The sequence below is a fragment of the Hemibagrus wyckioides genome, linkage group LG05 (assembly GCF_019097595.1).
Source record: "Hemibagrus wyckioides isolate EC202008001 linkage group LG05, SWU_Hwy_1.0, whole genome shotgun sequence".
NCBI lineage: Eukaryota > Metazoa > Chordata > Actinopteri > Siluriformes > Bagridae > Hemibagrus > Hemibagrus wyckioides.
The window spans coordinates 30,246,241-30,263,416 of record NC_080714.1 but is presented as its reverse complement, the minus strand read 5'-3'; the positions used below and the strand labels follow the sequence as shown (position 1 = coordinate 30,263,416).

Below are 17,176 nucleotides of genomic sequence, written 5' to 3'. Positions count from 1 at the left end.
GCTGTCTAACTATAGACCGATATCAAACCTGCCCTTTATCTCCAAGATCCTAGAAAAGGCTGTAGCACAGCAGTTATGTTCAGACCTGCATAGAAATAACATTTATGAAATGTATCAGTCAGGATTTAGGCCTCATCATAGCACAGAGACAGCACTGGTTAAAGTGGTCAATGACCTGTTACTGGCTTCTGATCAGGGTTGTGTCTCCTTACTGGTGTTACTCGATCTTAGAGCAGCTTTTGACACCATTGACCACACTGTTCTACTTGATAGGCTAGAACATTTTGGTGTTAAAGGAACAGCCCTCTCCTGGCTCAGGTCTTATTTGACTGACCGTTATCAGTTTGTAGATCTAGATGGTGACTTCTCCATGCATACCAAGGTTATGTTCGGTGTTCCACAAGGTTCTGTTTTAGGCCCACTGCTTTTCTCCCTATATATGCTACCCTTTGGTGCAGTTATTCATAAACATGCTATTAGCTTCCACTGTTATGCCGATGACACACAGCTATATGTCTCAGCTAAATCAGATGAGAGACACCAGCTTATTAAGATAGAAGAATGTGTAAAGGACATTAGACATTGGATGGTCACTAACTTCCTCCTGCTTAATTCGGACAAGACAGAGGTGCTTGTACTAGGACCACAGGCAGATAGAAGTGAGCTTTCTGATTACAGAGTAATGGTGGATGGTCTTTTGGTTTCATCTTGTCCAGCAGTAAAAGATCTTGGTGTGATTATTGATTCTGGTCTTTCATTCGAAGCTCATGTAGATAATATCACTCGGGTAGCCTTCTTCCATCTTAGGAATATTGCTAAGATAAGAAATATGTTGTCGCTTCATGATGCAGAAAAATTAGTTCATGCTTTTGTTACCTCTAGGTTGGATTATTGTAATGTCTTACTGTCTGGATGTTCCAGTAGGAGCAGAAACAAGCTCCAGTTAGTCCAGAATGCAGCAGCTAGAGTTCTAACTAGAACCAGAAGATATGAACACATCACTCCTATTTTAGCCACACTACATTGGCTCCCAATCAAATTTCGCATTGATTATAAAATCCTGTTACTAACCTATAAAGCACTAAATGGTCTCGCGCCACAGTACCTGAGCAATCTTTTAGTCTTTTATGATCCGCCACGCCTACTCCGATCAAAGGGTGCTGGTTACTTGGTAGTACCTCAAGTAGCAAAGGCTACAGCAGGGGGCGGAGCTTTCTCTTTCAAAGCCCAAAGTTATGGAACAGCCTTCCAATTAGTGTTCGGGACTCACAGTCTCAATGTTTAAGTCTAGGCTGAAGACACATTTGTTTAGCCGAGCTTTTAATGTATAGTTTTCTTAGGTAAAGGAGCAGATCTGGAAGGTTCATGGTCATAGAATGTTTGGTGTACTGGGATGTGTTGGATGCTGTCGTCTTACCACCCTCACAAGTCGCTCAGGTCACTGACTGTGAAGTGGTTGGATGCTTTATGTCCCGGGAAGCCTTCATGTCTGTGACCTTCTGGCTCTCCCTTTTAGTTATGATGTCATAGCTAGTCTTGCCGGAGTCCCTGCCTGCACTTTACACATAATTCTACACTGTCCTTAAACATCACATGATCAGAATCATACTTAATATCTTTCTCTTTCTCTCTCTGTCTTTCTCTGTTGAGCTATACACCCCACTCCTGAGCTCCCACTTCAAGAGTCAAGATTCAAGAAGCTTTATTGTCATTTCAACCACATATATCTGACGCAGTACATAGTGAAATGAAACAGTGTTTCTCCAGGACCTGGTGCTACATGAACATACAACAACAAGTTCAACACAAAACACCACCACAGAGCTAGGACAGAAGTTTGTCTTAGCCATGTAAAGTGCACAGTGTGCAGCTAGGTGCAAACAGAGCATAGACAAGACAGTGCAAAAGACAATAAATACAAGAAAGACAACACAAAAGAACACAGGACACTTAGCGAAAAGCGAAAAGAAAGAAAAGAACATGTGTAATGGAATGTAAGTGAAATAAAATAAGATAAAATGAAATGATGTAAAAAAAAATATTGTGCAAAAAATATTATGCAAAAATACACAGCAGCGGTTGAGGTAGTGCAAATAGAATAAACATAAATATAACTATAGCAGCAGATGACAGGTAGAGGTAGTGCAGTAAGTAATGAACAATATAAATTGTGTGTGTGTGTGCATCCACACAGTCAAGAGAGAGTGTGTGTATCTGTGTGTGAGAGAGACAGAGAGTTGATATACAGTTCAGTCCTGAGTGAGAGTGTGTGTGTGTGTGTGTGAGAGAGAGAGTGTAGAACAGTTCAGTCCTGAGTGAGAGTGTGTGTGTGTGAGAGTGTAGAACAGTTCAGTCCTGAGTGTTGAGGAGCCTGATGGCTTGAGGAAAGAAACTGTTACACAGTCTGGTTGTGAGGCCCGAATGCTCCGGTACCACTTTCCAGATGGCAGGAGGGTGAAGAGTGTGTGTGAGGGGTGTGTGGGGTGTGTAAGAGTGTGTGTGAGGGGTGTGTGGGGTGTGTAAGAGTGTGTGTGAGGGGTGTGTGGGATCAGCCACAATGCTGTTAGCTTTGCGGATGCAGCGTGCGGTGTAAATGTCTGTGATAGAGGGAAGAGAGACTCCAATGATCTTCTCAGCTGTCCTCACTATCCGCTGAAGGGTCTTGCGATCTGAGACGGTGCAGTTCCCAAACCAGGCAGTGATGCAGCTGCTCAGGACGCTCTCGATGGTCCCTCTGTAGAACACAGTCAGGATGGGGGGAGGGAGATGGGCTTTCCTCAGCCTCCTCAGGAAGTAGAGGCGCTGCTGGGCTTTCTTGGTGATGGAGCTGGTGTTGAGTGACCAGGTGAAGTTCACCGCCAGATGGACACCAAGGAATTTGGTGCTCTTGACGATCTCCACCAAGGATCCATCGATGGACAGTGGAGAATGGTCACTCTGTGCTCTCCTGAAGTCAACAACCATCTCTTTGGTCTTGTCGACGTTCAGGGAGAGGTTGTCGGCTCTGCACCAGGCTGTTAGATGTTGCACCTCCTCTCTGTATGCTGACTCGTCGTTCTTACTGATGAGACCCACCACGGTCGTGTCATCGGAGAACTTAACGATGTGGTTGGAGCTGTGCATTGCTGCACAGTCGTGAGTCAGCAGAGTGAACAGCAATGGACTGAGCACACAGCCCTGAGGAGCTCCAGTGCTCAGTGTGGTGGTGCTGGAGATACTGCTCCCAATCCAGACTGACTGAGGTCTCCCAGTCAGGAAATCAAGGATCCAGTTGCAGAGAGAGGTGTTCAGGCCCAGGAGACTCAGCTTCTCAATCAACTGCTGAGGGATGATTGTGTTGAATGAAGAACTGAAATCTATGAACAGCATTCGAACGTAGGAGACGGTTAGGACAATACACAAACTGCAAGGGGTCCAGTGAGGGCGGTAGCTGTGACTTGATGTGCCTCATGACGAGCCTCTCGAAGCATTTCATCACGATTGGTGTGAGTGCGACGGGACGGTGGTCATTGAGGCAGGAAACCGTAGACTTCTTTGGCACAGGGACGATGGTCGTTGTCTTGAGACACGTAGGGATGATGGAGCTGCTCAGCGAGATGTTGAAGACGTCAGTGAAGACATCTGCTAGCTGCTCTGCACACTCCCTGAGAACTCTGCCAGGAATGTTGTCTGGTCCAGCAGACTTCCGTGGGTTAACTCTACATAGAGTTCTCCTCATGTCAGCCATGGTGAGACAGAGCACTGGGTCATTAGGAGGAGGGATGGTCTTCCTCGCTGTTGTGTTGTTCTGTGCCTCAAACCAAGCGTAGAAGTCATTCAGCGTATCTGGAAGGGAGGCATCACTGTCACAGGCAGGTGAAGTTGTCCTGTAGTTGATGATCGCCTGAATGCCCTGCCACATGCGCCAGGAGTCTCTGCTGTTCTGGAAGTGGCCGTGGATTCTCTGGGCGTGTGCACGCTTCGCCTCTCTGATCGCTCGGGACAGTTTGGCCCTTGCAATTTTTAAGGCCTTCCTGTCTCCTGATCTGAAGGCAGAGTCTCTCGACTTCAGGAGAGCACGCACTTTCGCAGTCATCCACGGCTTCTGGTTGGAGCATGTTGTGATGGTCTTGGAGACGGTCATGTCATCGATGCATCCCGATGTAGCCGGTCACTGAGAGTCGCCGTTGGTTGCAGCCTCCCTAAACATGTCCCAGTCAGTGCACTCAAAACAGTCCTGAAGAGCAGAGATGGCTCCTGCTGGCCAGGTCTTAACCTGTTTCAGAACAGGTTTAGAGCATCTGACGAGAGGTCTGTATGCTGGAATCAACATAACAGAGATGTGGTCTGAGTAGCCGAGGTGGGGGCGGGGCTCCGCACGATACGCGCCGGGAATGTTTGAGAAAACAACATCCAGTGTGTTCGCCCCTCTCGTAGCAAAGTCCACATACTGATGGAATTTAGGGAGCACTGTTCTGAGATTTACATGATTGAAATCTCCGGCGATGATAAACAGTCCGTCGGGGTGAGCATTCTGCAGCTCGCTAATAGCTCCGTACAGCTCACACAGAGCCTCCTTAGCATTAGGGCTGGGGGGAATGTACACTCCGATAATGAGAGTAGTGGTGAATTCCCGGGGTAAATAAAATGGTCTGCATCTAACAGTCACAAACTCCACTACCGATGAGCAGTAGTTAGACACAAGCAGAGTCCTTACACCATTCCGTGTTGATGTAAACACACACGCCACCACCGCGAGTCTTACTGCACAGAGCTGCATTCCTGTCGGCACGAAACACGGTTAGCCCGGCTAGCTGAATGGCGGCGTCCGGAACTCTGTCGCTGAGCCACGTCTCCGTGAAAACAAAGACGCAGCAGTCTCTGAACTCACGCCGTGTAGTTCGCTGGAGTCGGATGTAGTCCAGTTTATTATCCAGTGAGCAGACGTTGGACAAGATGATGGAAGGGAGTGCCGGCCGGCTAGGGTTGGTTGTTAGCCTAGCACGGACACCCGCCCGTTTACCGCGCTTCCGCTTTCTTGAACACCGCTTGCGACGTCCTCTCTCCCGGCCACCGGCATCAGGTGACGCCGATGACTGAAGACCTGGACTTCGCAGCAAGCCGAGTTCGCGAAGTTTGCAGAGTACCTCATCATGCAAGTTAGTAACTGCATGATATCTGTACTGTAATATCGTCTGGCGGTCGTATACATGAACACCACTGTGTTTGGCGTCCATGCACTTTTAATTTCACGCTAAAACAAAAAGAAAGCACAATTTTGGTTCCGGAGTGGCCGCTGCGTGCTACTGCCGCGCCGCCATCTTGGAAAAAGATGTTTGCCAGTTTCCAGTATGACCACTACCTCTACCCCTGGTCGGAGTCTCGTCGCTTGTTGGTTCCCACTGGTGCTGTGGATGGATCTGTGTGGAGCAGGAGACAGCCATGGACAGAGACACTTGGGGACTTTCACACCATCACAGATCTGCCATTTCATCTGTCAGCTTGTGACAGCAAAGAACTGACCCGGATGTGATCAGACCCGGATGTGAACTCATGCACACATGCAGCTCAACTGTACATCAGACTGTAAAGACGTCTGAGCTCAGTCTGAGCCTTGTACCCTGATAAAGCAGATGCCTCTCACCTGGGGATATAAACAAACATCAAAAACACACACATGATTAAATTTACCCTAAAATTCAGAAGGTGTGCGTGATAAATCCAATCCAAGAAACCATTCGATAGAACACATTAATCGTTTCCTAATTTTTTTTTTTCATTCTATTATTCCTAACACTAGATGGCGCACAAACACACAAGCCCTTTCATTTGGTAAAGACGGGAGAGTAAACTATTTTCTTTCCCAGAATAAAGAGGAGTGTGTTTAAAGTGTGGAGAGTTTCAGAGCACTGAGGAGTTTTGTGACTCACTTGGCGGCATCTCGCAGCTCAGAGACACTTCTGCTTTTCCCTAGTCCGTCCTTAAAGGTGGTTTTGTTAGCGACGGTTAAAATGCCATTTCTGGTAATGAAGTCAGGGAAACACCTCTGTAGGACTAAAACAAAAAGAAAGCACCATTTTGGTTCCGGAGTGGCCGCTGCGTGCTACTGCCGCGCCGCCATCTTGGAAAAAGATGTTTGCCAGTTTCCAGTATGACCACTACCTCTACCCCTGGTCGGAGTCTCGTCGCTTGTTGGTGCCCACTGGTGCTGTGGATGGATCTGTGTGGACCAGGAGACAGCCATGGACAGAGACACTTTCACACCATCACAGATCTGCCATTTCATCTGTCAGCTTGTGACAGCAAAGAACTAGTGTTTATAATGACCTTAGAAACTACACTGACCTAATAGTTCCTCATGGGTCATTGATTTCTGTTGTAGAAAGGACATTAATCAGCTACAGTTACATTATTTACTGTTTAGTGTCACCCAAATGAGGATGGGTTCCCTTCTGAGCCTGGTTCCTCTCAAGGTTTCTTCCTTTCCATCCCAGGGAGTTTTTCCTTGCCACCGTTGCCACAGGCTTCTCATTAGGGATAAAATAGTTTAATTATTAAATTTAACGATTTACTCTTATTTCTAGTTGTTTATTTATTTTTATTTACTTATTTTTTTATTTTATTTATTTATTTATTTATTTTTTCATTTTCCCCCTCCCCTTTCTCTGTTTTTCTTCTTTTGTAAAGCTGCTTTGAGACAATGTTCATTGTAAAAGGGGCTAATAAAATAAATTGAATTGATGGAGGCGAGATGATGATAGACTCAAAAACACTAACTAATTTCACTCTGAGATTCTGATGTGATTTATCTTGTTGGTTTTTTTTTACTTCTCTGGTATTTAATCCTGATAATGAGATCATTTCTCTTAAAGTATAATTCGATAAAGGCATGTCCTAAATTAGGAGATTAGAACTCATAACTTTCTAATGCCTTACACTTTTACATGATGTGGACAAAAAAGATTCTGCTAAGTATTGTCATAACGATTTACTACAGAACAAAAATAAATAAAAACAGTTTAAAAAAAACCTTTAAAATCTCTCTGCTAATTAGCATCATGTTTATTAAGTGACATCATCACCTACTCAGTTACTGCTGTAATACATTAATAATGAACTTATTACAGATTGTTTCAGTTTGTTCAATTTACTAATAAACTCTCACACCCTGGATGATAATACAATAATAATAATAATTAGAATGAAAGTGCAGTTTGTCAAACTCAGAGTTTGAGAAACTGAGAATCAGAATTAAAAGTAAAAGAGAAGCGCAAGTGCTGATCAGACCCGGATGTGAACTCATGCACACATGCAGCTCAACTGTACATCAGACTGTAAAGACGTCTGAGCTCAGTCTGAGCCTTGTACCCTGATAAAGCAGATGCCTCTCGCCTGGGGATATAAACAAACATCAAAAACACACACATGATTAAATTTACCCTAAAATTCAGAAGGTGTGCGTGATAAATCCAATCCAAGAAACCATTCGATAGAACACATTAATCGTTTCCTAATTTTTTTTTTTCATTCTATTATTCCTAACACTAGATGGCGCACAAACACACAAGCCCTTTCATTTGGTAAAGACGGGAGAGTAAACTATTTTCTTTCCCAGAATAAAGAGGAGTGTGTTTAAAGTGTGGAGAGTTTCAGAGCACTGAGGAGTTTTGTGACTCACTTGGCGGCATCTCGCAGCTCAGAGACACTTCTGCTTTTCCCTAGTCCGTCCTTAAAGGTGGTTTTGTTAGCGACGGTTAAAGTGCCATTTCTGGTAATGAAGTCAGGGAAACACCTCTGTAGGACTGAACACACACACAGAGCAGAGTTTATGTATCAGACAATAGAGTGTGTAGATTATGTTTACTCTGGAACTCATTAGTGAAATGTATTAAATGGATGATTGGAAATGACCACAGTGGTGTCCTTTAGCATTAAAGGAGGTGATCAGATGAGATATGAGGGCGTATTGCTCCTGTAACAGATACAATTCTGATCCTGCAGAGACTCAAAGACTGAATCAATAAAACTTCAGAGTAACTCACAGGGTCTGCTGGGAACAAGCATCGAGGGACAATCTTCATCTCTGATCACCTGAACAATAGACTGTACACACACACACACACACACACATTTGTCTCATGGCTGTCATGGACACACAGTCACCCCCAATGTGAAGCACTTAACCCAGCTCATCTGATACCAACAGCCACCCCATGGTGAAATTCACAGAGATCAGACTTTTTCTTGAGTCATTTTAGATGACCTTAAGCTCTTGATCTGTATCTGTAGGATTTTACACATGAAGCTACCATGTGATTGGCTGATAACTACATACATAAGCATATAGTACATATAAATGTTCCGATTAAAGTGGACAGTGAGAAAAAGTAATTAAAATATAGCTATCATTTTTAAAGAGAGTTTGTGTCTGTGCTCGTCAGAATGGCTCTGTCTGGCGCTGCGGCAGGTGGTGTGTACTACACATAGTCATTAGCAATTAGTGAGTGTGTATGTGTGTGTGTGTGTGGGTGGGTGTGTGTACATGAGTGTGTATGTGCACAGGAGTGTGTGTGTGCACAGGAATGTGGGTGTGCGTCCGGCGTGGGAAGAGCCAAAAAAAACGTAACTCGGCCAAAGCCTTTTCATGGTGACAAAATGGAGGTGCGTGTGAGTGACGTGGGATACTCACACACACACACACCCATGTTCCATGTTCAACCATCAAAGGGCTAACTTGAGAGAGAGACAGTACAGAGAGACTGAGAGAGAGAGACAGGACAGAAAGAGAGACAGAAAAAGAGAGAGACAGAGAGAGAGAGTACAGAGAGAGAAAGAGAGAGAGACAGACAGTATGAGAGAGAGAGAGAGAGAGAGAGAGACATTATGAGAGAGAGAGAGAGAGACAGAGAGACAGTACAGTGAGAGACAGTACGAGAAAGAGAGAGAGACAGTATGAGAGAGAGAGAGAGTACGAGAGAGAGAGAGACAGTATGAGAGAGAGAGAGAGAGAGAGAGAGAGACAGTATGAGAGAGAGAGAGAGAGAGACAGTATGAGAGAGAGAGAGAGTACAGAGAGACAGACAAGTTGTGGTACCTTAGTAGGAGTGTTGAATCCTGGTCTGCAGAACTGTCTGTAATACTCCCAGTGACTCCGGTTCCTGCTGTAACTGTACTGTACATCCACATAGGTGATAAACCTGTCTGGACACTGTGTAACACACAACTACACACACAACACACACACACACAATGTTATTGTATGGATTATAAAGCAAATGTCAGAACAGGAGTTTAAGTCTGGACTGAACCCATCATCTGAAGTCCATTTGGACAGAAATACAGAAGTGCACGTGTCTCTGATCATTCAGCATGAAGAACCAGATGACCAGAGTGGACATGATGAGGTGTTCTCCACATTCTGCTGTGTGACATGAACATTACACGTGAACATACATTGTGCTGATGTCATGTGATTGATGTATGGATGGAATGTGGTGTGTGTGTGTGTACCTGTGTTGTAGGACACTGCAGATTGATGAGCACTGCTGGACTGGCGCAATGTAAAATGTTAAAGTAAAACAGTACGGCTTTATTTCTGCACAAAACACACAAAGGGGAAAACTGTTTAAAAAAACGTTTAGCTTTACACAGTCCTGAATTAACAGATTACAGACTATTACAGACTACAGATTATTACAGACTAGACTATTACAGACTACAGATTATTACAGACTAGACTATTACAGACTACAGACTATTACAGACTATAGATTATTACAGTCTACAGATTATTACAGTCTACAGATTATTACGGATTATTACAGACTACAGATTATTACAGTCTACAGATTATTACAGTCTACAGATTATTACGGATTATTACAGACTACAGATTATTACAGTCTACAGATTATTACAGATTATTACAGACTACAGATTATTACAGTCTACAGATTATTACAGATTATTACAGACTACAGATTATTACAGACTACAGATTATTACAGATTATTACAGACTACAGATTATTACAGTCTACAGATTATTACAGACTACAGATTATTACAGATTATTACAGACTATAGATTATTACAGTCTACAGATTATTACAGACTACAGATTATTACAGACTACAGACTATTACAGACTACAGATTATTACTGTAACGACTTGTCGGAGACAGGAGTGTTCAAATCCATGTGCAGATCTTTATTTAAACTCACACAGGCAGGAATCATAGACCGTATAGACGAAGCCAAGTTCAAAAGCTGGAAATCAAACACTAGAAAGTCAAAAACCGAAACACAAAACCGAAACTCGAAGTTGAAGACGTAGGCAAGGATCTTACACAAGAAACCAGAATCTGAGAGCAGAACTATGGCAAGGCTTAGTATGTCACAAAGGAACGATACTTCACAATGAACAAAGGGAGCATGCTGCTTAAATGCTAAAACAAACCAGGAAGTGAGTACGAGAGTGCTAATACTCGGGCTAGGGCTCCCTCTGGTGTTCTGGATCTGGGTGTGATGTTACAGAACCCCCCCCCAGGAACACCTCCAGGTGTTCGATGACGTGGACGTCCCCGAGGCCGAGGTGCAGGTCTGTTGGGGAAGGCACGGTGAAACTCCTCCGTGAGTGACGGGTCCAGAATATCTGCAGGGTTTACCCAGCAGCATTCCTCTGGGCCATACCCCTCCCAGTCCACTAAGTATTGAAGACGGCCTCCTAGACGACGGGAGTTAAGGATGGCACGTACCCGATAAGCGAGGGAACCGTCAACGTCTAGGGGTGGAGGTGGTTCACTGGAGGCGGGGTTGGTTGTCTGTGGTTCGTGAAAGGGCTTAAGAAGAGACACATGGAAGGTAGGGGAAATACAATATGTCCTGGGTAATTCTAAACGATAAGAGACTGGGTTAACCTGGTGAACGATCTGGAATGGTCCGATGAACTTTGGGCTGAGCTTACGGCAAGGGAGATGCAATTTTAGATTCCGCGTGGAGAGCCAGACCCTTTGGCCCACCCGGTAGGCAGGGTGGGGGCGCCGATGGCGATTTGCTTGGACCTCCTGCCTGCGGACTGCCCTTTGAAGGCATACATGGGCTCGCTCCCAAACCTCCTGACTCCGCCTGGACCAATCATCTACTGCAGGGACGTCCGAGAGTTCCCCTAACCATGGAAACAATGGTGGTTGGTAGCCGAGGACACACTGGAATGGGGTGAGGCCTGTGGAAGAGTGGGTTAGAGAATTCTGTGCATACTCTGCCCAGGGAAGGAACTCACTCTAGCGATGCTGTTCTCTACTGCAGTATGCCCTCAGGAATCTTCCCAACTCTTGGTTCAGGCGTTCAGCTTGGCCATTAGATTGGGGATGGTATCCAGAATTTAGACTGACGTTGATCCCCAACTGTTTACAGAATTCCTTCCAAACCCGTGACGTGAACTGTGGGCCCCTATCTGAGATGACGTCTTCTGGAAGGCCATAATTACGGAACACATTGTGAAACAAGGCTTGGGCGGTTTCCATGGCTGTCGGTAACCCTTTCATGGGAATAAGCTTACAGGCCTTGGAGAACCGATCAATAACCACCATTACAGTGGTGAACCCCTGAGACTCGGGTAGATCTGTGAGAAAGTCTGTGGAAATATGAGACCATGGTCGTCGTGGAGTAGGCAGCGGTTCCAATAATCCAGCTGGAAGTAGATGGCTCGTACGAGATTGGGCACACATGGGACAGGATTTGACATATTTTTCCACGTCGGCTTTAAGTGATGGCCACTAAAATCTATGATGTAGGAGTTGGGTGGTACGCTGAATGCCGGGGTGACCCGAGCTTGGGCTTTCGTGGGTCCACTGCATAACTCGTTGACGCATGGAGGTAGGTATATATAATTTGGAAGGTGGACAGGTTGGCGGAGGGGGTTCAGTGGTGTGGGCCCGCTCGATCTCCTCCACAATGCTCCACTGTACTGGGGCTATGAGAACAGACCGAGGGAGAATGGGTTCAGGGAGAGTTGGTGGCTCGAGAGTTTCGTGGATTCTGGACAGGGCATCTGCTTTCCCATTCTTGGAACCTGGTTGATAGGTGACTGAGAATTTGAACCTGGTGAAGAAGAGGGCCCACCTGGCTTGGCGAGGATTCATTCGTTTGGCCTCATGTAGGTATTCCAGATTTCTGTGGTCTGTTAGGACTAGGAAAGGGTGGTGGGAGCCTTCAAGCCAATGTCTCCATTCCTCAAGAGCAGCCTTCATGGATGCAACTTCCCAGAATTCGGTTGGCGTTGTGAAAGTACTGCCCCAATTCCGCTGTTGGAAGCATCCACCTCTACTACAAAGGGCAGACTGGGGTCAGGATGACGTAATATAGGTGCTGAGGTGAAACTTCGCTTTAGCTTCTTAAAAGCTGCCCGGGCTTGGTCAGTCCACGACAATTTTTTGGGCTTGCCTCTGAGTAGTGAGGTGAGTGGTCCAGCTATGGTGCTGTAGTGACGGATGAAGCGACGGTAAAAGTTGGCGAAGCCCAGAAAGCGTTGAAGTTCTTTGATCGTAGTGGGTTCAGGCCAGGCTGTGACTGTAGATACCTTGGATTGGTCCATCTCTACCCCCTCAGGTGAGAGCACGTAGCCTAGGAAGGACATGGAGGGGCGGTGGAATTCACACTTTTCGAGCTTGACATAGAGGTGATGCTCCTCAAGTCGCTTGAGGACTGCCCGCACGTTTAACGTGTTCCTCATGGTTGGGGGAGTAAATCAGTATATCATCTATGTATGCTATGACGTGCTTGTTGAGCATGTCTCTAAATACCTCATTGATGAGAGACTGGAAGACAGCAGGGGCGTTAGTAAGTCCATAAGGCATGACTAGATATTCATAATGTCCTTGTGTTGTATGGAACGCAGTTTTCCATTCGTCACCCTCTCTTATCCTGATGAGGTTATAAGCGCTACGGAGATCCAGCTTGGTGAATATTTTAGCCCCTTGTAACTGTTCAAGCGCTGTGGGGACTAGTGGAAGAGGATAGGGATAAGGAATGGTTATGGCGTTCAAACCTCTATAATCAATGCAGGGTCGTAGGCCTCCATCCTTCTTTTCCACGAAGAAGAACCCTGCCGCAGCTGGAGATGTAGATGGTCGGATATACCCTGCAGCAAAGGCTTCTTCGATATACTCCTCCATAGCTCTTTTTTCTGGAAGAGAGAGCGGATAAACACAATTTTTGGGAGGCATGGCATTCGGGAGGAGGTCAATAGCACAATCCCAGGACCGGTGTGGTGGTAGTTTGGTTGCTTTTTCTTTACTGAAAACATCCCAGAGGTCACGGTATTCATTGGGGAGTGTGACTGGGGACCAGGACTCAGGGCTTTCGACAGAAGTAGAGAGGCATGGGCGTGGCGTGGGATCAGCGAAGCAGTTTGCCAGGCAGGTTCTGGACCAGTTCTTGAGTTCTCCCCTCCTTCCACGAAATGTGCGGATCGTGAAGCTGTAGCCACGGGAGGCCCAGGACGATGGGATTGGAGGGGGAGGAAAAATAAAAAATGATAGTCTCTCGTGGTGAAATAATCCAATTTGTAAGTCCATTACGGGTGTCTGATGAGTGAGAAGCCCTTCTCCTATGGGCTGATCATTGATAGCAGTTACTCTCAGAGGTGGGGTACAAGGGATAGCAGGCAGCTTGAGTTTGAGCACCAGGTCACGGTCTATCAGGTTGACTGCCGAGCCCGAGTCAATCAATGCTGTGACATGAAAACGTTCATTACCATTGAGTAGAAAGGCAGGGAGGGTAAGCTTAGACACCGTGTTAGCTTTTCCCACTTGAGATGTGGTAGGTTTCTCTGGGCAGTGATAAACTCGATGGCCTGGCTTCCCGCAGTAGAAACACAGCTGCTGTTGGGTGCGACGCTGATGCTCCTCCTCAGAAACACGAGTTCTCCCCAGCTGCATGGATTCCGAGTAGCAACCCTCTGATATGGGGTGAGGTAGTGAACATGTGGCGGATGCATGAGCATTGTATTGGCGGTACAGATTATCCAGTCTGATAGCCGTGGAGATATACTGAGAAAGGGTGATGTTTGTGTCTCGACACACCATCTCAGCCTTCAGGGACGGATTGAGACCCTCGCGGAACACTGCCATGAGTGCTGGTGCATTCCAGCCCGACTGAGCCGCCAACGTACGAAATTTGATGGCGTACTCAGCCGCCGACTCAGAACCCTGGCGTAGTTCGAGCAGCTGCACAGAAATGTCTTTCCCTCCCGCTGGGTATTCAAACACCTCCCGAATAAGTCCAGTGAAGTAGTTAACAGAGCTCCTTACTTGGGGATCCGAGTCCCAAACTGCTGAGGCCCAGTCTAGTGCTTTACCAGTTAGCAAGGATAACATGAACGTGCACCTGGTAGTTTCGTTGTCATAGGCCTCTGGTTGTTGTGCAAAGAAGTTACCACACTGCCGTAGAAAACCTCTGCAACGGCCGGCGGACCCATCAAATTTTCGGGAAGAGCAAAACTGGGAAACTCACTACATGACGGTGGCGTGGGTGCTGGGGCGGTTGCCGAGCTCTGAGCTTGTTGCTGTAGATTAGCCGCTTTCAGAATCCACCTTCGCTTGGTAAGCCCTGATGAGAACTCCCTGACGCCACAAAGTTGCTTGTAGATCCGCTGGATTCATAGTGGGTGAAGTATCCTGTAACGACTTGTCGGAGACAGGAGTGTTTGAATCCATGTGCAGATCTTTATTTAAACTCACACAGGCAGGAATCATAGACCGTATAGACGAAGCCAAGTTCAAAAGTTACAATTACAGACTACAGATTATTACAAACTACAGACTATTACAGACTACAGACTATTACAGACTACCGATTACTACAGACTATTACAGACTAAAGACTATTACAGACTATAGACTACAGATTATTACGGACTACAGACGATTACAGACTGCAGATTATTACGGACTACAGACAATTACAGACTACAGATTATTACAGACTCCTGACTATTATAGACTATGATAGACTACAGATTATTACAGACTACAGACTATTACAGACTACAGATTATTACAGACTACAGAGTACAGATTATTACAGACTACACACGATTACAGACTACAGACTACTACAGATTATTACAGATTACAGATTATTACAGACTACAGACTACTACAGATTATTACAGATTACAGATTATTACAGACTACAGATTATTACAGACTACAGAGTACAGATTATTACAGACTACACATGATTACAGACTATAGACTATTGCAGACTACGGACTATTACAGATTATTACAGACTACAGACTACTACAGATTATTACAGATTACAGATTATTACAGACTACAGACTATTACAGACTTCGGACTATTGCAAACTACAGACTATGACAGACTACATATTATTACAGACTAAAGACTATCACAGACTATAGATTATTACAGACTACAGACTATTTCAAACTACAGATTATTACAGACTACAGACTATTATAGACTACAGACTATTACAGACTACAAATTACTACAGACTACGGATTATTACAGATTATTACACACTACATATTACAGACTACAGACTACAGACTATTAAAGACTACAGATAATTACAGATTATTACAGACTACAGACTATTGCAGACTACAGACTATTAGAGATTACAGATTATTTCAGACTACAGATAATTATAGATTATTACAAACTAAAGACCACTACAGGTTATTACAGATTACAGACTATTACAGTCTTCAGACTATTACAAATTACAGAATATGACACATATGTACGAATGCTGTTCATAGATTTCAGTTCAGCATTCAACACAATCATCCCTCAGCAGCTGATTGAGAAGCTGAGTCTCCTGGGCCTGAATACCTCTCTCTGCAACTGGATCCTGGATTTCCTGACTGGGAGACCTCAGTCAGTCCGGATCGGGAGCAGTATCTCCAGCACCACCACACTGAGCACTGGAGCACCTCAGGGCTGTGTGCTCAGTCCATTGCTGTTCACTCTGCTGACTCACAACTGTGCAGCAATGCACATCTCCAACCACATCATCAAGTTCGCTGATGACACGACCGTGGTGGGTCTCATCAGCAAGAACGACGAGTCAGCATACAGAGAGGAGGTGCAACCTCTAACAGCCTGGTGCAGAGCCAACAACCTCTCCCTGAACGTCGACAAGACCAAAGAGGTGGTTGTTGACTTCAGGAGAGCACAGAGTGACCATTCTCCGCTGTCCATCGACAGATCCTCGGTGGAGATCGTCAAGAGCATCAAATTCCTTGGTGTTCATCTGGCGGAGAACTTCACCTGGTCACTCAACACCAGCTCCATCACCAAGAAAGCCCAGCAGCTCTGGGCTCTACTTCCTGAGGAGGCTGAGGAAAGCCCATCTCCCTCCCCCCATCCTGACTGTGTTCTACAGAGGGACCATCGAGAGCGTCCTGAGCAGCTGCATCACTGCCTGGTTTGGGAACTGCACCGTCTCAGATCACAAGACCCTTCAAGGGATAGTGAGGACAGCTGAGAAGATCATCGGAGTCTCTCTCCCCTCTATCACAGACATTTACACTACATGCTGCATCCGCAAAGCTAACAGCATTGTGGCTGACCCCACACACCCCTCACACACACTCTTACACACCTCACACCCCCTCACACACTCTCTTACACACCCCTCACACACACTCTTACACACCTCACACCCCCTCACACACTCTCTTACACACCCCACACCCCCTCACACACACTCTTACACACCCCACACACCCCTCACACACCCCTCACACACACCCCACACACCCCTCACACACACTCTTACAAACCCCTCACACACACCCCACACACCCCTCACACACACTCTTCACCCTCCTGCCATCTGGAAAGAGGTACCAGAGCATTAAGGCCCTCACAACCAGACTGTGTAATAGTTTCTTTCTCAAGCCATCAGGCTCCTCAACACCCAGGACTGAAGAACTGTTCTACACTCTCTCCCTCTCTCACACACACACACACACCCTGGACTGAACTGTTCATAACTCTGTCTCACACACACATACACACACCCACACTCTCTCTCTCTCTCACCTGTGTGGACACACACACACAACTTTATATTGTTCAATACTTATTGCACTACCTCAACTGGTGTTTTTCATCTGCTGCTATATTTATGTTTATACACTATATTGCCAAAATTAT

At 45.7% G+C, this 17,176-nt stretch overlaps 1 protein-coding gene across 5 annotated transcripts in view; it reads right to left on the bottom strand.

The window, feature by feature from the left end:
* Nucleotides 1-17,176, bottom strand: part of slc44a5b (solute carrier family 44 member 5b) — a 44,199-nt gene that overhangs the window by 12,385 nt on the left and 14,638 nt on the right. For 3 of the 5 annotated variants that reach the window (XR_009204603.1, XM_058390187.1, XM_058390190.1), the window contains exons 5-9: nucleotides 9,490-9,574; nucleotides 9,074-9,202; nucleotides 8,022-8,082; nucleotides 7,658-7,781; nucleotides 7,348-7,371 (exon numbers count right to left, since the gene is read on the bottom strand). Coding sequence is in view for 4 of the 5 variants with exons in the window: in XM_058390187.1 (XP_058246170.1) it covers nucleotides 7,348-7,371; nucleotides 7,658-7,781; nucleotides 8,022-8,082; nucleotides 9,074-9,202; nucleotides 9,490-9,574 (423 nt within the window). In the remaining variant the exon portion in view is untranslated. Of the gene's footprint in view, nucleotides 1-5,909; nucleotides 6,034-7,347; nucleotides 7,372-7,657; nucleotides 7,782-8,021; nucleotides 8,083-9,073; nucleotides 9,203-9,489; nucleotides 9,575-17,176 lie in introns of all 5 variants that reach the window. The other 2 variants (XM_058390188.1, XM_058390189.1) reach the window with 2 other exon arrangements.